The sequence below is a fragment of the Bos grunniens genome, chromosome 8 (assembly GCF_055505025.1).
Source record: "Bos grunniens cultivar Pamir isolate PY7600 chromosome 8, Bosgru_T2T1.0, whole genome shotgun sequence".
Classification (NCBI taxonomy): Eukaryota; Metazoa; Chordata; class Mammalia; order Artiodactyla; family Bovidae; genus Bos; species Bos grunniens.
In genome coordinates this window covers 29,682,937-29,705,499 of record NC_141172.1, presented here as the reverse complement: position 1 = coordinate 29,705,499, position 22,563 = coordinate 29,682,937, and the positions used below count along the sequence as shown (strand labels likewise).

Here is a 22,563-nt window from a genome sequence, read left to right as displayed (position 1 = left end):
TATAAATAAACGATTTTAAACAACTAGAGCACTTAATCACATCTCTAAACAAGGATTTAATACTCTTTTTTGAAAGCTATTTTTCTAATAATTTATAATATATCCATAGAGGTTGAACCACATCTGTAAAAGTCATTTCTCTAAAAAAAGTAATAAATATCATAATAACCTGGCTCCATGTGTTTACCTTCTTCTTCAATTGGTAATATGCTGGTGTTTCTCCTCAGAGATAAAGAATCTTCATCTTCTTGATAATTATCTTAAAGATAAGAAGATTTTAGCACTTGGGCCTGTAATATAATCAAGCAACTTGACTTTTTCAAACTCCACTTTATTTGAACACCTAGGTGAGAGCTAACTTTTTGTATCTAAAGTTTTCAACAATCATAGGTACTTACAGGAAAGTTCTCCTGCTAATGTAACAAAGAGGTGATAAAATTCCCCTGGGATTTGCCTCCCTGTTTCCTGGTCTGCAATTAGTAGTGTGTGGAATAAATGGTCAACAGTTTGAGAAATGAAACACACTTTCAAACCAGCAGCCTGACTTCTACAAATAAATGCTTACATCAGAGGGCTACGTGGGAATTTTGGTAATTTTCAGAGATGTTCATGTACAAACACTTATGAATGACATTTCTAAATGTGGAAATGAGGGTCTCACGGTCTACTGACCGAGCTAGTCAAGCCTAGACACTGACTTAAAGCGGATTCCTTCGAGAAAAGGCTGGGCAATTTGGAAACATTACAGGGCTCACATACATAATCTAGGCAGAACAAACTTCCCCCTAAAGAGAAAATGTATCAATGACACCCCAAAGTAAGGCAAAAGCAGAAAGGGAAATGACTGTACATGATTCTAAATGAGAAGTGGTAACTGAGAAAACAGGACAGAAATCTGCTTTATTCAGAAGCTGTTTCTACAGTTAACAGACAAATCCCTGGTTGCAGTTAATCCCCATTGTATTAAAATCCCTTTTTACTTGGTTCCTAATGAATAGTCACAACAAAGATATTATTTAAATAATTTCAGAATTAGAAAAAAACTGATATGAGTCCAACCGAAAAATCAGACTCACGTGTCCTCACCTTTGCTAACATTTGCATTAACAGGAGACAAAACTGCGTCTTTTGTGACGTCCTCCCGTGACGCCAGTTCAGCATCCTGCTTAGTTCTTCTCATTAGCGTCAGGTGCACAGTCTGCCCCGTGTGTCGCAACACCTCCACTGCTTGTTGATTGGTAAAACCCTGAAGGTTTGTGCCATCTACCTATGGTATGGTTAGAACAAGACATGGTAAAAATAAAAGGATACCAACCCATGAGACACGTGGTTACTGCTGGTCAGTGAGAACAGAATTAGGAATGAGTACTCCCCTAGTTAGGGAACGGGCTAACACCTGTTTGGGGACCAGTACTAGCTCAGATGCACTGGAATCACACAGGGGTGTTTCATTTGTTTTAATATAAGTGATGGAGTCCCTTTTCTAGAAATTATAAGCCAGCGGGTCTCAGGGTAAGGCCCAGGATTCTCTATCTCTTAAAATATTCTTCTATATTTCTCAGATCAGATCAGATCATTCGCTCAGTCGTGTCCGACTCTTTGCGACCCCATGAAGAGCAGCACGCCAGGCCTCCCTGTCCATCACCAACTCCCGGAGTTCACTCAGACTCACATCCATCGAGTCGGTGGTGCCATCCAGCCATCTCATCCTCTGTTGTCCCCTTCTCCTCCTGCCCCCAATCCCTCCCAGCATCAGAATCTTTTCCAATGAGTCAACTCTTCGCATGAGGTGGCCAAAGTACTGGAGTTTCAGCTTTAGCATCATTCCTTCCAAAAAAATCCCAGGGCTGATCTCCTTCAGAATGGACTGGTTGGATCTCCTTGCAGTCCAAGGGACTCTCAAGAGTCTTCTCCAACACCACAGTTTAAAAGCATCAATTTTTCAGAGCTCAGCCTTCTTCACAGTCCAACTCTCACATCCATACATGACCACAGGAAAAACCATAGCCTTGACTAGACGAATCTTTGTTGGCAAAGTAATGTCTCTGCTTTTGAATATGCTATCTAGGTTGGTCATAACTTTCCTTCCAAGGAATAAGCATCTTTTAATTTCATGGCTGCAGTCACCAATCTGCAGTGATTTTGGAGCCCAGAAACACAAAGTCTGACACTGTTTCCACTGTTTCCCCATCTATTTCCCATGAAGTGATGGGACCGGATGCCATGATCTTCGTTTTCTGAATGTTGAGCTTTAAGCCAACTTTTTCACTCTCCACTTTCACTTTCATCAAGAGGCTTTTGAGTTCCTCTTCACTTTCTGCCATAAGGGTGGTGTCATCAGCATATCTGAGGTTTATTGATATTTCTCCCGGCAATCTTGATTCCAGCTTGTGTTTCTTTCAGTCCAGCGTTTCTCCTGATGTACTCTGCATATAAGTCAAATAAACAGGGTGACAATAAACAGCCTTGACGAACTCCTTTTCCTATTTGGAACCAGTCTGTTGTTCCATGTCCAGTTCTAACTGTTGCTTCCTGATCTGCATACAGATTTCTCAAGAGGCAGATCAGGTGGTCTGGTATTCCCATCTCTTTCAGAATTTTCCACAGTTTATTGTGATCCACACAGTCAAAGGCTTTGGCATAGTCAATAAAGCAGAAATAGATGTTTTTCTGGAACTCTCTTGCTTTTTCCATGATCCAGTGGATGTTGGCAATTTGATCTCTGGTTCCTCTGCCTTTTCTAAAAACAGCTTGAACATCAGGAAGTTCAAGAGATCCAAATACACAGTCAAGCTTGGAAACCAATACAAGGTAGGACATAGAGGTATAGATGATCGTAAAGAAAGTGGTCACTGAGAGTGCTGACAAATTCCAAAGAAAGATAACAAAACTACCTTCCTTTTTTATATCTTTGCCTCTTCAAAAAATATTTTCCCTTTTTCCTGTTCACAAATGACAAAACACTTGAGGATGCCCCAATGATCTTTGCAAACTACAGATATGATCCTATCACCCCACCCCGCCTTACATAGAACAATCCTTAAGATGTGCTCCCAATTCTCAGTGTGGCTTAGAATGGCCTGTGTCAACCCCACCTTGCATAATTGACCTTGTCCTGCAGCATCCTGTCTATTTCTCTGCCCTCCAGCTCCAGAGGATCCTTTCGCTTTCTCTGACTTGCAGCACTCCTTCCAGTCATGAGGTCTTTGCAAATTCAGTTCCCTCAGTCTAGATTCTCTGGACAGCCCTCTCCAGCCCACACTATTTCTAATTTATTCACTGAGGAAAAAGCCCATAACTGCTTAGTTCAATAGTTATTTCCACAATTAAGCTATTGATGCCCATGACTATAGTTAAAGCCCCCTTTACCAATTCTCCTTCATGGCATTTATCAGAAATTTAATTTTATGTTTTCCAGCATTATTTGGTCTATGACTGCATCCTCCAAGAGGACAGGTTCTGTGTGTCAGCAAAACAAAATGCTGGGAATTCCCTGGTGGTCCAGTGGTTAGGACTCTGTGTTCTCACTGCTGATGGCCCAGGTTCAGGCATCTCTGAGCGGGGAACACAACCCACAAGCCATGCGGCCACACACACACACACACACACACACACACACACACACACACAAACACAACAAAACCAGTGCTGTTTTCAGAGTAGATATTCACAAATGGGAAACTGGCTCATATAGCAAAGATTTACTTGTGAAGCAAATTATATTTCTGAATAAATAAATGCAGGTTATAACGCTTAATTTTTAAAATACATAAAATTTTAAAAGGAAAAATTTGGAAAGTTGAAAAAGTAGTACAATACAATTAATGCTGAAATTCAAAGTCACTGATACACTTTTTGAATTGTGAAATAACTGTAAAATGGCTATGCAAGTATCATGCTTTTCTGAGCACAGTCCTGACCATAGTAGGCATTCAAATATTTACCAAATGAATGAGAACTACAATAAGACCTCTTATCAGTGATCTCCAAGATGAAGTACCTTTACTGTAGAGGTTTCTGGAAGAATGTAATAAAATTCATAATTATATTTTTAAATCTCATTTAGTTCTATATACACATATATATAATTCATATATTAACTGTATATAAAATAATATATAATAAATATATAAAACAAGATGCATTATATATCATATAGCATATATAAATACATAGGAGAAAAAAGGAAGGAGAAAGGAATAGATTATAGATCGATTGATCGCTTGATAGACTGACATAGTTAGTTTTTTTTTAAACAATGAGGATATTCAATAAAAAATCAAGACCTCTGATTGAAATGATCAGTTTGATACTCTGCAAGTTAAGTTTTGTATGATACTTTTGTACTAAATGGCAACTTTAACATAGGTGTTTAACTCTCTCCTCTTTCCTCCCATCTCTATCTTATTGATCCCCTTTTAGAAAGATGAATTAAAATATAACAACAGAGAAAACACTAAAACAAAACTGGAAACCATGGAAGAAGACAAGTCCTTATACCAGTAACTTGGAGGAGCTTCTACGAGGAATGGTCTGAATATGACCAGATTGAAGGCAGGGCAGCTGCATCTACATGTGAGGGAACATCTTGTGTGGTCTGCCAGATGAAACATCCGTAAAATCCAACAACTGTCTTTCATTAACAGGAGCCAGTCAGAAGGTACATGTGCACTTCAACTGGTGATTCCAAAAACCAATCAAGTGCCAGGCATCACACCAAGCTGGGAGCATACGCCACACAGAACCATATACACGCAATGAAGTCACACTATGCACACACATGCATCCACACACGACCCCAACCAAGTCCACAACACGCACAGAAAACCACCCATCAGTACAGACACACCTTGCTCTTGATCCTGTTCTCCTGGTTTCCTCTACAGTCTATCAATCTACAAGTGAAACTGACTTGCAAATTTAAACTGTCTCCTTCCTTCTTGCTTTGCAATTCCTGAACTATTTATATAAAAATCCATCTCATCCCCCTTTTGCACAAGCATAGTTCTCACAGATCTATGAGGGAAAAAAAAGGTCACAGGAATAGAATACCACAGTCTGAAAGAAAATGTGTGCCCTGAAGTGTGAGTACAAATATCTTCCAATGAGACTGTCACTGCAGGGAACAGAATGATATTTTCTGAAGCTTCTTTTCAAAGAGATTCATTTTTCATTGTATTTATGGAAGTGGAGAGAATACATACAAAGAAGAAACAAGTATCTACCAAAAAAGAAAAAAGAAAACTATTGCAATGAAGGCATCAACAGCATTTTACATACTGTACAAAATCATGGAATGGAAGATAGGAATACGCAATTTTCCTATGTTTTCAGAGGATAAGAACAGGTAGATAAAAATGATCAGGGAAATAAGACTGAAGACATATTAAGGCTTATCTAGAAGGAAATGGCAACCCACTACAGTATTCTTGCCTGGAGAATCCCATGGATGGAAAAGCCTGGTAGGCTGCAGTCCACAGGGTCGCACAGAGTCGGACACGACTGAGGCGACTTAGTAGCAGCAGCAGCAGCAGAAAATCAATATAATTACAAAAAATTACATGGGAGAAGGAAATAACTAAGGAAAAATAATCAAGGAAATTATGAGGAGATAAAGAAATCTGCCTCTATAAATCAGAGGTATATGAAAAACTAGAAACAAGACTAACACTCAGACAAATCTTAATTAAATTCTTGGATTTCAAAAATCAAAAGAAAAAAGGCTATTACCTTCTAGGAAACAGAGTGAGCAGATAACTTGTGAAAGAAATTATGAACCCAAAATTTTATACTCAGTGTAACATATATGAAAATGGAAATTATGGTTGAGATGCTATGATGTTATCCTATAGTATCATAAGATAGCATCTGATAGCATCAATTATAGCATGAGATGTTATAATTATATCTTATACCAAAGTGTGTTATGAGAAGACCACAAAGCAGAAATTTAAGCAGTCTGGAATTATAATCTGTACACATTTAGGACATTAAAGGGCTGGGCTGTTAGAGATTAACAAAGACTTAAGAGGAGGTCGGAGAAGGCAATGGCATCCCACTCCAGTACTCTTGCCTGGAAAATCCCATGGACGGAGGAGCCTGGTAGACTGCAGTCCATGGGGTCGCTAAGAGTCAGATACGACTAAGCAACTTTCACTTTTCACTTTCATGCATTGGAGAAGGAAATGGCAGTCCACTCCAGTGTTCTTGCCTGGAGAATCCCAGGGACAGGGGAGCCTGGAGGGCTTCCGTCTATGGGGTCGCACAGAGTCGGACATGACTGAAGTGACTTAACAGCAAGTAAGAGGAGGTTGCTTTGCTTTTTTAGAGAAGAGTGCTATAAATCCCTACACAGATGTTCAACCTATGACCACAAGTCCAAAGAGCTGTGTCACATGTTGTAAGGAAGGATGCAGTAAGTACCTTGTGTTTAGCTCTATCAGGAGGTTAAGGGCGAGGCTCTTTAACTGCTCTGACAGTGAAACAAGAGAAAACTGCTATTATTATCGAGAACTGTTTGACAGCCTGACTCTGTCTGGGCACAGATCAGAAGGGGGCCACACACACACACAAACATGCATACACACACTCACACACACGAGAAAGCCAGGCTGGAGCCACCTTGAAACCTACCCAAAAGTACCCCTAGGGAATGATGGTGCCCCAAAATGAGAATTTATGGAGCAGAATGTTGAGAAACTGCAGCCAAAGGGAAGAAGAGTCAGTCAGATGAAAAATCCACCATCTGTCATGGAACGCTCGGTCAAATATCTCTAGTAGAGTCTCCCAGAAACCCAAGAAGGAACCCTAAGTGACTGTCACATTTAAGCATGAGCCAGGCTCACAGAGCAAAAAACCATGTTACGGAAGTGCCAGTCAGGGATGAAGTGCCTTGCTGTCTTTTACTCTCTTCCTTCACGCTGGTAAGGGTCAGCAGGCATAACAAGAAGGGGAGGGAGGAAAGGAAAAGCTCGGTATGGAAGACAGACTAGGAGTGCACTCTCTGTCTCTACCAGTTCACAGTAGGCTTCTGCCAGGCCAGGGTGGGGGTTGAAATTAGAATATCATTTAGGATGGGAAATCTTTAATTACTAAATTAGAGCTGTATTTGGTGATCCTGATTGGCCATAGGACATTTTACTCTGAGAATAATAACTTGACCAAGATTTCCTCCAGGGGAAAAGGAAGACCTTTGCCTATAGAAGACAGACATCTAAAGACAAATTTTAAAAAGCTGTTTAAGACTATCCCCCCAGGTCTTCTTTATGTGAAGTCTATGTTATTGCCAGCCAAACTGTCCAAGTGTGCAAAGACAACATAAAAGGTTCTCAGAGAGAAAAGCTTCTGAAAGTCTACCAACCATTCTCTTCCTATGAAATTTACTCAAAAAACACTCTAGCTGACTGAGCAATTAATCAGACTTAAAACTCCAAGTGAGAAAAATGTGACATACAAGGTTTAGTGCTGAGTAATAAGTAAAATTCAAATCCAAACAACACTATTACAGCAAACTTAGAAGTTTTAAGTCTTGGTCCATAAAAGATATACAAAATGGTATGTAACACAGTTATTTATAATAGCAAACCACTATAAACAATATATCTCTCCATGAATAAGAGGTGCTTAAGTATATTATGATAGATCCAACTGTGCTGATACAACTATACATACCAGGTATATTTCTAAACTAAATAAATAATAAAAAGGTATAAACTAATACAATCCTAAGTACAGATATATGGAAATTTTCTGAAATGTTAAATCATAAAGTATTAAGAGTGGTTTCTATTAGAAGAGCTTTTTAAGCCATGTTCAAATTTAATGTCCTTTAGACCTCAAAGATAAAAATTACTCTAAAAGAAATAAACATGTTATTTATTCTCAGGGTAACCATAGAGAAAAATCTCACAAAAATCTCAACTTTGAGGTGCCATAAAAATTCTTAAAATGCACATAACTTAGGCTGCAAGTTTTCATGTGCAATAGATTTCTACAGCTCAATCTTTTAAATATGTGGTTTAAGAAAAACCAAATGTATATGATTTTGTCTACTAAGTAGCAATAAAGTTCATTATGTAAAGAAAAAACATGTTTCCTTTTTCCCCTCAAAACCTGATGACCTGAATTTAAAAGTATATTCCTTACTCAAATCTCACAGATGGTAGGTACTAGCACAGAAGAAATTGCTATAATGGAATAATTACAGACTTTTAATCCTAGACTTTGGTTCAAAGTTTCTCAGTATCCTCATGTGTAATGTGCGAATAATGGTACGTACTTTTCCAAAATTATAGTGCATGGCGCTTTGTACTGAAAAGTTACTCAGAAACTTTTATTAATATTTGATTTAATAGCAGATTTCAAGAGGTACTATTATTAATAAAATGAAGAAGTGATTAATAAACATAAAAACCCCAAGCCTTATGGAAGCACTTTCTGCTCAACATAATTGCACACGTCATACATATGAGACAAGGCACTGAAACCTGAATGAGGGCTCAGGCCAGCTCTGGTTCCTCATTATCACAATAAGAGACCCAAGTGTCGCAGAGACAAAAGTGCTGTGGAACGAGGCACAATGACAGTAAACTGTCTGGGTGCCATCTTGAGGAGATGGCAGTGCAGTGTAGACACTGCTATGAATAATTATAAGGGAGAAATCCTAGTTAGAACAAACGGAAAAGCCAGCTCCTCAGTACACTCAATCTAGCTGGCCAAGCCCTCCTCCAACACGGCCTATAACTATACACACGTACAAAGAGGGAAATTGAGACTACTAACAAAGTCACAGAATAGCAAAGGCAACATCTGATACCTTTCCATATTTTCTTTTCATGATACATTTCCTGTGTAACATTTTTTAAATCAGATGCATAATTCTATACTGCTTTTATCAAAGATATCTGTATACCAATCTAAAAAAATGAATATATGACTTTTTGTCTAATGACAAGTTTGGTTGACTTTACAAAATAGAGTTGCCTTATTAAATTAATTCTTATGTAGTAAAGAAAAAGTCTCATTGGTTCTATTCCCTGCCCCTGTAATACCTACAGTGACACCCTAGGGGTTAAGAGAGCATAATTCATAAAACAGGAATCTTATAATAAAAGACTTTATTTTTTTAAACAATACATCCTTAAATAATAGAAAATAATTTCTTAATCCTCTCTCCACTTAAACAATTAAAAATAAAAACATTATAGTTCAAAATAGTTGCTGCCAAGACAAAATTGAAAAAAAAAAAAATTAAAGACAGCAGTCGTGAAAAACAACTAGTGTTAAGAACTTCCCTACCCATCTCTCAAAAGACTATATAAAATGATGGCATTTTACACAAAATTAATGGATGATCAAAGCACTGCATGATATTTCTTAAAAATCAAGGTGCTTCTAACTTTGAAGTAAGAGAATGTTGCTAAAAATAAAAAATCATAACACTGATGAGAGCAAAGGCAGTGACTTTATTGAAAGCAAGAAAATAATTCAGAAAAAAGGTGCTTCCACTTATGAGTCAACAATCTCCGTTAGCACTTGTCCAAGCAAACTTATATGAGATTCCAGTTATAAATCAATGCAAATAATCACAAATTTGAAGGGAAGATTTTGCGAGACTTACATGTGTAATCATTTCAGACTCTCAATAAATATCTGCTTAATTAACTAAACCATACTTATGTACGAAGTATACTATGTATTTTAAATAAATAACTCATTTGGTTTTCTTAAAAATCATACAAGGAAAGTTTCTTTATCTCAATATCATAGGTAAAGGAATCCTGCTTCTCACTAACTGGTTAAATATAGAGGTATATGATTTAGCAATTATACTCCCAAATATACACTCAGGAGAAATGAAAACATATATCCACACAAAATCTATACATGAATGTTTATAGTGGCATTGTCCATAATAGCCAAAAAGTAGAAACAACTCAAATGTCCATCAACTGATGAATGGATAAATAAAATATGGTGTGTTAATACAATAGAATATTATTCAACTAAAAAAATAAACTCAGAATTGATGATGCTACACATGGATGGACATTGTTCCACCCTACTTGAAAACATTATGCTAAGCAAAAGAAGCAAATCACAAAGCACCACTTATTGAATGAGTCTATTTACATGAAATGTCCAAAACAGGCTAAAAAGACAGAAAGTAGGTTGGTAGTTGTTCAGGGCAAGGAGGATCTAAGAACTAGGGAGTAACTGCTAACGAGACAGGATTTCTCTCAAAGGAAATGAAACTGTTCAAAAATTGACTGTGATCATGAAGACACAACTATAAACATACTAAGAGTTTCTGAATCATATACTTTAAATGAGTAAATTGTATGTTCTCCTGAGTTTTAGCTCAAGAATGCTGATTTTTAAGAAAGCATTCTATTGGTTTAAAATATATAGCCTGGGGGGCCAATTAGCTACGTATTCAATTTTTAATTCTTTATCACTTATATAGATTTAGAGTATGTATATATTATATTCACTCTCTCCTTCTCTTTTTCCTCCAAAATAAAAAAAAAAAAGTAGCGAATTTTCACTGTATGTTAAAACAGAGATACAACAGGAGAGCTCTTTTACAGAATACGGTCAGCTTATGTGACGTGCACAACTTGATCTTTAGAGCAGATTTCAAGAGGTGAACAGGTGTAGTTAGGAGTTTTATAGAACTAAGATGAAGCAAAGTCAGGGAATTGCGATGTAGAAGCAAAGGACACATACAGATAAAGGACATCTCTATCTTTTAGTTTAGTTGTGAAAGAAAACACAAAAACATAAAATTTACCATCCTTCCCATCTTTATGTGTATAGTTCAGTAGAGTGAAGTATATTCAGGTTGTCATACATTTCTGGAACATTTTCATCTTGCAAACTGAAACTTTAAACCGACTGAACAACAGCTCCCCGTCTCCTCCTCTAGGCCGCCCCTCACAGTAACTGTTCTACTTTCTGCTTCCATAAGCATGACTACTTCTGATACTGCATACAAGTGGAAGGACACAGCCTGGCTGATTTTACTCACCATAATGCTCTCGAGGTTTATCCATGTCATAGGATGTAACAGAAATGTCTTCTTTATAAGACTAAGTAATATTCTACTGTATGTATATAACACATTTTTATCCATTTATCTGCAGATGGAACTCTGGGAACTCTGGGTCACTTACTCATCTTAGCTCTTGTGAATAATGCTGCAGTGGGCAGGACTCTTCTATCTTAACATTCTATTTTCTTACTATTATTAAGACCTCAAGGGGAAAATCGAGACTTCATTAAAATATAAACAAATGCATATTAAGATAAATCAGCATTCCCCAAATCTACTACAGAGAATATTAATATATGTTTGGGGGAAGAAAAAACCCATGATTACAAAAGTTTAGGAACCTCTGAAATAAAAGAGTTAAACAAGATTCTTTATTGGAAAACTTCTCAGTTTTTTTATTTTTCAGTGTGTACTGTGAATCCCTAAGAAACTGTATCCCAGGAAGCTTTTCCTAAACTTATTTAACCAGAAAGCCCTTGATGCGGGGCTTCTTGGATTCATGTTCTGAAAAGTAGTTAGGGTAGGTCAGTTTACAACTAAACACAGAACTGAAAGCTGGATTCTTTTTACACCACCTTGAACAGCTATATGGTCAAACATACTAATGTTACTAGGAAAACAATGCTGCCTTGATCTAACTAAGAGGGTCTGACTCTCTTTATACTCTTATGGCTAAAGAAGCCTTGGTCATGGTGCCAACAAAATACTGTCATTCTGCTGATATTAAAAAATGCACACAACTCAAATTCAGATTCAAATACACTAAAAGTTATAATGTATGGTCTTTATCTTCAGAGTATCTGCAGCTAAAATACAAGAAAGATTATTAATGTACCAAGCTCATTAAAACCAGAAATCAGATCTATCAGAAGCTATTCAAGAAAGAGTCCCACTTTCAGAAATGACATCAATAAACCTTCTATCCAATGCTCTGATTTCCACCTAATAATATAATGAGTAATACTGACACCTAAAATCACAAAAGCAAGGTTAAATTAGTACAGAGCTACCTGTAAACCAGGTGTAAACCAGGAGAATGCATCTCTCAACCCTGAAAATTAACAAAGCTGTCATTAAACGTGTTACTTACTGCTATAATTTGGTCTCCAATTTGGATTCTTCCATCATGTTCCACAGCACTGCTCTTTGTAATGCTCTTAACAAAGATCCCTGAAGGTTCTAAGATTAGAAACAAGTTCGTTTTGTTTTACTATTTACGAAATGCACTCAAAGAATACCCATCCTCCATTCTCCTAAAAATAAAGTCCTAATTCTAAGTAGATATAAATCAACAAACCACACAAACAAAATCACTACTAGAAACCTCGGCTACAGAAAAAGACAATGGCTTTGTTTATGTGAAATAAAATATCACAGTAACCTGCACTATTCCAAAGAAAAACTTCCATCAGTTTATCATGAAAATACATCATCAGACACATGAAAATATATTATGTTGATTCAGTATTTCATAAGACAAAGACATTAGAGGCAATTGCCAAGATAAAAGAAACAGAATATTAATATTTAAAAACTACCTAATTTTTTATCTCCAATGTATCCAGCAATGGTAATTCCTAATCCTTGGACATTTTTAGTGAGTTCTACGTCAAATGTCTCACTTTCTTCACTTTTCTGAGTTGAAGCATCAACCTGAAATACAATTTAAAAAAAAAAAATACATATAAATAAACACACAAACAAAACAAGCTTTTTCAAGCCACACTCTTCATTTAGAAAAGGTATGATGTAATTAGTTCTTAAAGAACTCTGCTAAAGAATTATAGTTAGGGATTACTCCTTCAATCTTGACAACGTGGCCTCAGCATCACATTTTTTACTCAAAAGCAATGTCAGGAGCAAAGGTGAACACCCTCTTCAGAGAAATACATTATTGGTTTTTTGTGAAAATCATAAAAAAATTAGTTTCTTATTAACAGATTATATTTTCAGGAGTGGCTCAACTTCCTTTTTGAAGAAGTTAGAGGATATAATAGAGTTGAAATAAGGCTTTGAATGCACATTAACAAGCTCAAATCTAGCTTTGTCATTGACTTTTTCTAAGCATCACTTTGCTCAGCTGTCTATCAGGAATAAGAAAAAGTCCAGCTAACATTCATTGAGCAGTTTCTACATAATAGACATTTGATATGTCTCAATCAATTTACTCCTTAGAAGCCTATGAATCAAGTACAATTACTGTCAGTTTTTATCCAGGGGACATTTGATATGTCTCAATCAATTTACTCCTTAGAAGAAGCCTATGAATCAAGTACAATTACTGTCAGTTTTTATCCAGGGAAACTGAGGAACATAAACTTTTCCAAGGACTCACAGTGAACCATCTAATAGAGGAAGAATTCAAACGCAGAGGCGCTGGTTGCAGAGCCCCTGCTCTTAAAAGATGCACAGTATGCAAACCCCCTTAGAATGTAAGGGCCACATTGCCTGCTCAAGACATGCCATTATTCCTGTCTTAACTTAGAAGCTGATTCGAACATCATGAAGGTGAACCTGTCCTCCAGATAAAATATTAATAGACCGATGGTTATTTTGAAATCCAGTGAAAGGTACCAAATATTAATTAAAACTGTCTTTGTATTTGCTTTATAAATTCAAATTTCAACATGAAAAGCCCTTTAGAAGGAAAGCATGCCTTCCCATGCTGATTTCCTTCACCCTGGAATGATATTTGGAAGCAGCGTTCTCTAATATGTAGACTTGTTATTATATACTGGACTAAAGGGCAAGGCTCCCTGAATAAAGCATGAATGGATTAGTGTAGTAAGTCATCAACAAGTTGCTGGTATTATATACTGGTGTGGTGTCAGCAGATTCCAGAAAGTACCCTGGGAAGATCACAGAAGAAAGAAGGCTATGGTTTGAATAGACAGGCAGAATGGGGCTAGCTGGTAATGCTTTTTGATTTTCTTTAAGCATACTCTATATCTCACTGATATTCACCTAAATGAGATATAAAATTTTATAGTAAAGTTTGATTTATTTTTTCATTGCACATAATTATCCATGCAAACTTAGCAAAAGCTTAAAGTTTAGATAATTACAAGAAAATGACAGGATGAAATCTGCTTCAATTGTAACAAATGTGTTTTCTATTTTTAATAAGACTTATGCAAGTGCTATTTTAGAGGGTGGCAATTTGACTATCGAATGGTTTTAAAAGGGGCACAAGCTTCAGAAATGATGATATGCACAGAATAGATATTTTTCTAAGCTTTCAATTACATCAAGTGGTTTTCGGTATTGCATTCATTTATATATTGCTGAATAAAATGTTTTGTTTACCACAAAAGAATGCCACTTAAATACTTTCATAAACAGGCTTTCTTTACTTTTTTCTCCCTGCAAAAAATAGCAACCAAACACAATCCTAAAAACAACAGATTCATGGAAATTTCAAGTGTTCTAATAAAGTTTTAAAGGGCTTGTAGAGGAGGTTAGAATAATAAAAAAGGAATTGGTAGCAACTATTTGGAAAAAAAAAAAAACTGTAATAGAAAAAAAACCTGCTTTTAGATCTACAAGAAAGGAATGTAGAACTAGAATTTGCTAGAAAACATATAGAAAGTGAGTATAATTCTCTTCTTAAATATTCAAGAAATTTCTGGATAAAATCATGTTGTTGATATTTAATCCATGATACTGTGTGACTTTAACTATTTGAGATAACATTACACTATAATAATTTTGAAATATTCTAGCTTTTTGCAGATCAAGAACAAAGATGGAATGCTCTGTCTATGAATAAAGCTTTTGTTACCACCCTGAAAGCATAACTTGTGTCTAAAAAACTTATATAAGTAGGTCAAGAATAGCGACTTCTCATTACAAATCTTATAACAATTATATGACATACCTTAAAACAATAATATTGAAAGGTTTTATAAGTTTTATTCATCCACCTTGCCCTCCAAAAGACACTAAGAAGCAAGTTGTTGAAAGGGAAAGATTAGAACTTACAACCCACCTAACAGAAGACCTTCTAAATAAGAAAAATATAGAATAAAACATTTTAGGTATTAGTAGCATATAATTCATTTAAATTTATTCATACTTCAAAACACTTATCCTCATAAAAGTGTTGCTTAGAAAAAAATGTAAAACATTAATCAATCTATCCTTCATTTGTGAGATAGTAGTCCTATTCAATAAACTATTATTAGTGCTAAAACATTCTCTATTTGAATTTTGTTTCATTCTTTAGCAATAATACACTAACGTTAATAAATCTAGTTTCTAAACAAACATCACTGTCATCCAAGTGCTATAATCGATGACCTTCCCATTAACTTTTTATGTCCTTACCCGCATTTCTGGCATAGAAGCTGGGGATGAGGAAAGGGTGATGCCCAAAGAGGTAGGTGCTGTTGGTTCTTCAATGGCACCTCTTGCAATCATCAACTTCACTCTATTTCCACACTGTCTGAGGACTTGGGCTACCTGCTCACTGCTCATTCCTGCTAGATCTGTATCACCAATCTTTAGAATGTGGTCTCCACTGCATAATCGCCCATGCTAAATAAAAAGGAATTGGTTAATCAGCTTGTTGTTATTATTACTAACTTCATCAGAGAAACTCTAAATGAGAGAATGGGAATAACAAAAAAGAGCCATACTGTGAATTATTGGTACATTAAACATAGTGTAGTGTTAACTCTCTTTTGAAGCATTCTAACATCATTCAATGTGATATAAGTAACCAAAATATTTAAATAAATATTATTTAAATCAATAACTTATATGAGCTTTTCAATTTGATTTCAATACACTCGATGCAAGAAAGCACTTGCCCTTCTTTGAATTTTTTGAGAAAAATAAAAGAGAGAAAATGCCACTAGGTAAAGCTGAAACTCCAATACTTTGGCTACCTGATGTGAAGAACTGACTCATCTGAAAAGACCCTGATGCTGGGAAAGACTGAAGGCAGGAGAAGGGGACAACAGAGGATGAGATGGTTGGATGGCATCACTGACTCAATGGACATGAGTCTGAGTGAACTCCAGGAGTTGGTGATAGACAGGGAGGCCTGGCGTGCTGCAGTCCATGGGGCCGCAAAGAGTTGGAGCAACTGAACTGAACTGAACTGAAAGATGAGGTATAACTCACTATACAAACATATATTACTCAAAATGCAGTGTGAACCACAAAAAAAGCTCTGAGTTAATATCACAACTTTCTGCCTTGCCATTTCAAAGATAAATATCCCTAAAGGACTCGCTTGCAGATGAAATCTTTGCAAGATGTAAATTCAGATAGACCAGGGAAGTGAACACCGATCTGGTAAGCCTCCATACAAGCACTGTCCACAAGAACATTCTGCAGTCATTAAAATGTTCTGCAGTGTCCAATATGGCAGCTACAAGCAACATACTGCTCTAGAGTAGAGATCCCCAACTCCAGGCTGTGAACCGGTACCTCCTATCATATCAGCAGCAGCGTTAGATTAGAAATAAACTGCACATAAATGTAATGCACTTAAATCATCCTGAAACCATCTGCGTCACCCCAGTCTGTGGAAAAACCGTCCTCCACGAAATGGTCCCTGGTGTCAAAAAGGCTGGGGCCTGTTGTTCCAGAGCACTTGAAATATAGCTCATCTTATGGAAAAGCTGAGGTGGTAATATTATTTAATTTTAATAAATTCAAATTTGAACTTAAAAGTGGTATGTGGCAAGTACCTACAGTATTAGTGCAACTCTATACAGAAGAGAAAGCTTATTCATCACAAGTCTGTCAATTAGAGAGATTTCACTTGATACTGGCTAATATTTAAAAGTGAGAAAAGACACATGCTATTGAGTTACTCTCAATACCTCTACTAATAAGGTTGCCCATAAATTTGCCTTTTATTTACCAATATGAACAATATTTGATAACCCTGACTTCCTAAGTTCAAATACACATGCAAAAGCAAATAGCTTCATACACAAAACATTATTATCAAGGCAAAGACGACACGAGAACTTGTCAAATTAAAATATAAATCACAATTAGTAACTATTTTCTCACATATATTCCAACAATTTTATATAGCATAAATGGCAATGGCTTAATGAACTACTCTAAGTAATAAAAAATAAGCTGTACTCTTGTTTTTCCCCCTCAGTAATGAAATATTCTTTTTTTCCACAATACCTTGTAGCTATAAAATAGATAGATAGGCTTATAAAAATGACTTACAATCATAATAAAGAATATCTACCTTTAAAATGATCAAAATCACAACCTGGGCTTTCCTCTCTGATTTGAAAGTCTTAAGATCACTGGAACTGTAAATGAAAATCAAGGTCTCTTCTGAAATGCATTTCACCCCAAGTCAAAGAAAATAATTTTACAAACAAGCCCAGTGAAACAAAAGAATCCGACCTTATCTAAAGCCAAAGTCTCTTCTTTTTGACAGAAATATACAAGATGAAGCTGTATTATCATATAAAACATAAAGGAACTGCTGGAATAGCTTACCTGATCAGCTACACCTCCAGGCAGAATGGTCTTCACAATCACACCAGTTGCTTTTCCTCCTACGATGCCAAAGCCCAGACCAGAACCATCATTGACCAATTCAATGGTTTCCACATGCTGCCAGTGAACCTGAAAACAAAGTCCTCATGTGAATTTGAAAACTAAAATTTTATTGTAGTTGAGATTTCTATGAATATTATTTTGTGATTAGTATTAAATGAGTGAAACATAATAATGAGTTTTAACAGGGTCCCTTTTATTTAGTACACTTTTCTTTCAACAGGTTGTTACTACTGTTGATATAACCATTCTTTTTTTTTTTAATTTTATTTTATTTTTAAACTTTACAAATTGTATTAGTTTTGCTTCTTGAAATTATCAATATATCATTACAGTGGCTCCATTTAACCAGTTAAAGATACAGACTGGCAAGATCCTTTGTAGAATTTAAAAAAAGATGATCAAAGAAAAAGAGAAAAAAAAATGTTAGCTGTTAAAAATTTCTTCTACATAAATCTTGTTGCATGAGATTTCAAGTTAAGTGAGAAAGTGTTAATCACTCAGTCGTGTCCAACTCTTTGCGACCCTATGGATTTTAGCCCGCCAAGCTCCTCTGTCCAAGGAATTTCCCAGACAGAAACACTGGAGTGGGTAGCCATTCCCTTCTCCAGTGTATCTTCCTGACCCAGGGATTGAACCTAGGTCTCCTGCACTGTAGGGGGATTCTTTACTGTCTGAGCCACCTGGGATGCCCCCAAATAAAATGACCTGTTAAAGTCACTGATCGCTAACTCTAACAACTTAAAAAGTAAAGTCAAGATTTTATTTGTTTACAGATAGCCAATTTTTTAAGGGACTTTTTCCTTTTTTTAGGAATGAATTCAAGTTAAAAAGCTACATAAATAAAGATAAAAGTTTTTTGGAAGCCAGAAACTTAATCATAATTGCATAAAATATATTCTATGCACAGAAGGGAAAAAAGAACAAAAAGGCAAAAACTCAAGAATTACAAAGAACCTACAGGAATTGCAAACCTGTGCAAAACCTTAAAGAATTAGAAAAATATGCTCTGTTCCCCTTGAAAAACTTATGTACTCACCGGGTTAGAATGAGCTGAAATTGTGCTCGCCGCAGATGGAGAACGGGAAACTATGGGGCTGATAAGCTGAGGCAATGAGCCTCTGGCAATAACCAGCTGGACAGTATCTTTGGCTTTCTGCAGGATGCTGATGGCCTGCTGATGTGTAATTGTCTGATCAAGTGCCTGTCCATTAATAGCAAGGATTTGGTCAGTTTCCTTCAATCTTCCATCTCTAACAATGAAAAGGGGAATAAAGAGAACTGATAGATCTCAAGAAAATGACCTCTTCTTTGGCATGCATTTTCAGGTTAGTTTTAATTCTATTTTCTAATGTCCACACTACGTAAGTTTTTTCTTGCAATTGTACTCCTAACATATTTTTTCTCTATTTCTTTAATTTTGTTCTATGTGACATGCTGTTCACAAAACCTACCATGATATTCACTCCATGATGTATGTAAGTCCAATCATGATGCTATACACCTTAAACTTACATAGTGCTATATGTCAATTATATCTCAATAAAAATGGAAGGGAAAAATATATATGCTTTGGCCCCAGCTGACCGAACCTAGTCAACCACTCCCAGTCAACAGCCATCTTCTTTTTAGCTACTCATTCAACCTATACGTTGTATTTTAGTACTGCTATTATCTTCTACAGATGAATGCAAAGAAGGATATGTTTACTTTTTGCTTTGAGCATATTAATAAAATACAGCTCTTAGTTGTTGTTTTGAGCATGTTAATAAAATCCAGCTCATATTATCATAGACCACTTGAATGCTTTTCTATAATTTTTAAATTTAATCAAAAAGAGCCTGTTTAAAAACAACGGGAATAATGTCCTAGTCAAATTTCTATTTCCTTACTAAAAAGTGATTAAGTCATGACTATATTTAAAAGTTACTCTGCTTTCAAAGGACTTTCTTGTTATTGTAGCAATGTTAATGATTTCTAAAAACTGTTTAATAACATTTTATATTGTTTTTAGGCATTTTTGTTTCTTGAAATTCTTCTAGGGTGAGCAGCCCCTTCTGAATGTGGTATCAAAAACAGGGAAGTCACAATGACAGTCTCACCTGTGGGCCACACTGCCCTCCTGGATCTCCTGCACAAATATACCCAGCTCTCCCCGGTTTTCACTCCTCAGTCCCACCACACTGAACCCAAGGCCTCCACATGGAGGTTTGAGGAGGTCAAAAACTTCTATCTGGCGACCCTATCCAGAAAAAGAAGCAAGGAATATAATTACATGCCAGCCACTGCAGTCATAGTCTTATTAGTGGCATTAATCTGTTTAAATTTTTTTTTAATTTTTTCTAAGATAACTTTCATTTAGAAAAATCCCTGAAGCACTAAAACTTACATGAAATCTGCATCTTTTTCATTCTAATTTTTTCAATGTTAAAAATGTCTTCATAAATAAGAATATATATCATAGTATAATATACATTTAAGATATACTTTACATTGTTGTTCAGTAAAATGTTCAGGTTTCCCTGGTGGCTCAGAGGTTAAAGCGTCTGCCTGGAATGTGGGAGACCTGGGTTCGATCCCTGGGTCGGGAAGATCCCCTAGAGAAGGAAATGGCAACCCACTCCAGTATTCTTGCCTGGAGAATCCCATGGAGGGAGGAGCCTAGTAGGCTATAGTCCATGGGGTCGCAAAGAGTCGGACACAACTGAACAACTTCACTTTCACTTTCAGTAAAATGTAATAAAATTTATAAAAGAATATAAAACAAAATATATTGTTGCCATATTGTCTATTATAATAATATATTTAAAGTATATATTTAACATATGCAATATAAATATGCAACTATTCTTCAAATTATCCAGGACACATTCTATCATAACTAACAGGAACAAATGCTCTTACCTGGGCCATATTTTTGATCAGTTGATCAAATTCATCACAAGCAGGTTTCCCATTGATATGTGCAGTACCGAATCCTGTAAGAACTTCCAGATTTCCATTATTTGGGGATGATAAAAATGATTCATTTTGTAGAGTAGGAATTACACCTGGGCTGAGATGAGGAATGTGACCATACTCGACATTTGAAATTGTTGAAGTTGCAAAGTTTACCTAAGAGTAATAAGGAGATTATTAATAATTTTGATATTCCAGAAGCTACCTCATAGAAATCATCCCAAGAGGGGTAATAATGAAGCACTATGAAATTTCAAAATGTCCATACTGTTTTATTCAGCAACTCTATTTCAAGAAGAAAAATTAGAAAAACGCACAAAGATGTACATGCAAGGATGTTCAATGAAGCACAATTTTTAGGTGGAAAAAGTTTTAAACCCTAATTATATGGAAAAAATTAGCATTCAATGTCAAGGTACTCTTTTAAACACACAAAAACACATACATCTATACATAAGGTTCTTAAGTGAAAAAGCCTTGTTAATGAACAATAACCAAAGTATAGTTCAATGTACATTCAAAAAATTATTAAACACCTGGAACAATATATACTAAATAACCAATACAGCAATAGTTGTCTCCAAGATATGGCAATCCAGGGAGACATAGTTGTCCCCAAGATATGGGAATCCAGGGAGACATTTACTTACTATATTTCTCGAATTTTCATAACAACTTATGCAGTAAAGAATTTGGTCTTTCCCAAAGAGAGGCCTGGCCTTTGTCTCCAGTTCAGAGAAGTAATTTCTAAATCCTTGGAATGTTTCCAGATGACAGAAGCGTCTCTGTTGTTCACAGTGGGCCCCAAGGCCACATGATATCCACTCAAATTCTGAAACCAAGTCATCTCACATGGGCAATTAATCATACATATGAAATGATGTCCCAATAAATACTATGTACACCAAGCTCATGTGAGCTTCCTGAGTTGGCAATACTCCATATGAACTGTCACACACACAAATTTGGGAAGAGAATACTTCCTGAGGAACAGAAGCTTCACATCAGGAATGCTCCCAGACTCGGTGCTGTGCATCTCATTCTTATGCTAATTATTTACCTGTATCCTTCCCTATAACAGACCATAATCATGAGTCGAACAGCTTTTAGTAAGTTCAATAGGTCCTTCTAATGAATTACTGAACCTGAGGGTGGTTTGCGGAACCTCCTCAACATACATGGCTGGTATCAGAAGTGAGAGTGGTCCTGTGTGGACTCTTCCTACCAACTCTGTATTTGGAGCTTAACTCATTGCTGTTTATGTCTCAAGTTTGGGCAGAGCTGCCATTCTGAAGGACAGTGCCCGTAAACTTCACAGTATGGCTAGCTCCAGGTACAATAACATTAGTAAACAACAACAAAAAAGATCATTCCATTTTGGAAAAATATTCTAGTTACTTGCATGTGCCTGTTATACAGACCTAAATAATCTAATAATATAGACACCATATTAAAAAGCAGAGACATTACTTTGCCAACAAAGGTCCATCTAGTCAAGGCTATGGTTTTTCCAGTAGTCATGTATGGATGTGAGAGTTGGACTATGAAGAAAACTGAGCGCCGAAGAATTTATGCTTTTGAACTGTGGTGTTGGAGAAGACTCTTGAGAGTCCCTTGGACTGCAAGGAGATCCAACCAGTCCATCCTAAAGGAGATCAGTCCTGGGTGTTCTTTGGAAGGAATGATGCTAAAGCTGAAACTCCAATACTTTGGCCACCTGATGTGAAAAGCTGACTCATTTGAAAAGACCCTGATGCTGGAAAAGATTGAGGGCAGGAGGAGAAGGGGACGACAGAGGATGAGATGGCTGGATGGCATCACTGACTCGATGGACATGGGTTTGAGTGGATTCCAGGAGTTGGTGATGGACAGGGAGGCCTGGCATGCTGTGGTTCATGGGGTCGCAAAGAGTCGGGCACGACTGAGCAACTGAACTGAACTGAATATATTATCAAACAATATTATACTAAATATTAATATATCTATAAAATTAAATGATAATATTAACA

The 22,563-nt window shown here is 36.3% G+C and overlaps 1 protein-coding gene across 36 annotated transcripts in view; it reads right to left on the bottom strand.

Moving 5' to 3' along the window:
* MPDZ (multiple PDZ domain crumbs cell polarity complex component) overlaps window positions 1-22,563 on the bottom strand; it is a 175,466-nt gene that overhangs the window by 100,786 nt on the left and 52,117 nt on the right. For 18 of the 36 annotated variants that reach the window (XR_015169572.1, XM_086415111.1, XM_086415116.1 and 15 more), the window contains 9 exons: window positions 20,501-20,710; window positions 19,699-19,838; window positions 18,636-18,849; window positions 17,537-17,665; window positions 15,380-15,589; window positions 12,592-12,706; window positions 12,144-12,232; window positions 1,087-1,267; window positions 170-259 (listed from right to left, as the gene is read on the bottom strand). Coding sequence is in view for 34 of the 36 variants with exons in the window: in XM_086415111.1 (XP_086271237.1) it covers window positions 170-259; window positions 1,087-1,267; window positions 12,144-12,232; window positions 12,592-12,706; window positions 15,380-15,589; window positions 17,537-17,665; window positions 18,636-18,849; window positions 19,699-19,838; window positions 20,501-20,710 (1,378 nt within the window). In the remaining 2 variants the exon portion in view is untranslated. The remainder of the gene's footprint in view (window positions 1-169; window positions 260-1,086; window positions 1,268-12,143; window positions 12,233-12,591; window positions 12,707-15,379; window positions 15,590-17,536; window positions 17,666-18,635; window positions 18,850-19,698; window positions 19,839-20,500; window positions 20,711-22,563) is intronic. The other 18 variants (XR_015169573.1, XM_086415113.1, XM_086415119.1 and 15 more) reach the window with 5 other exon arrangements.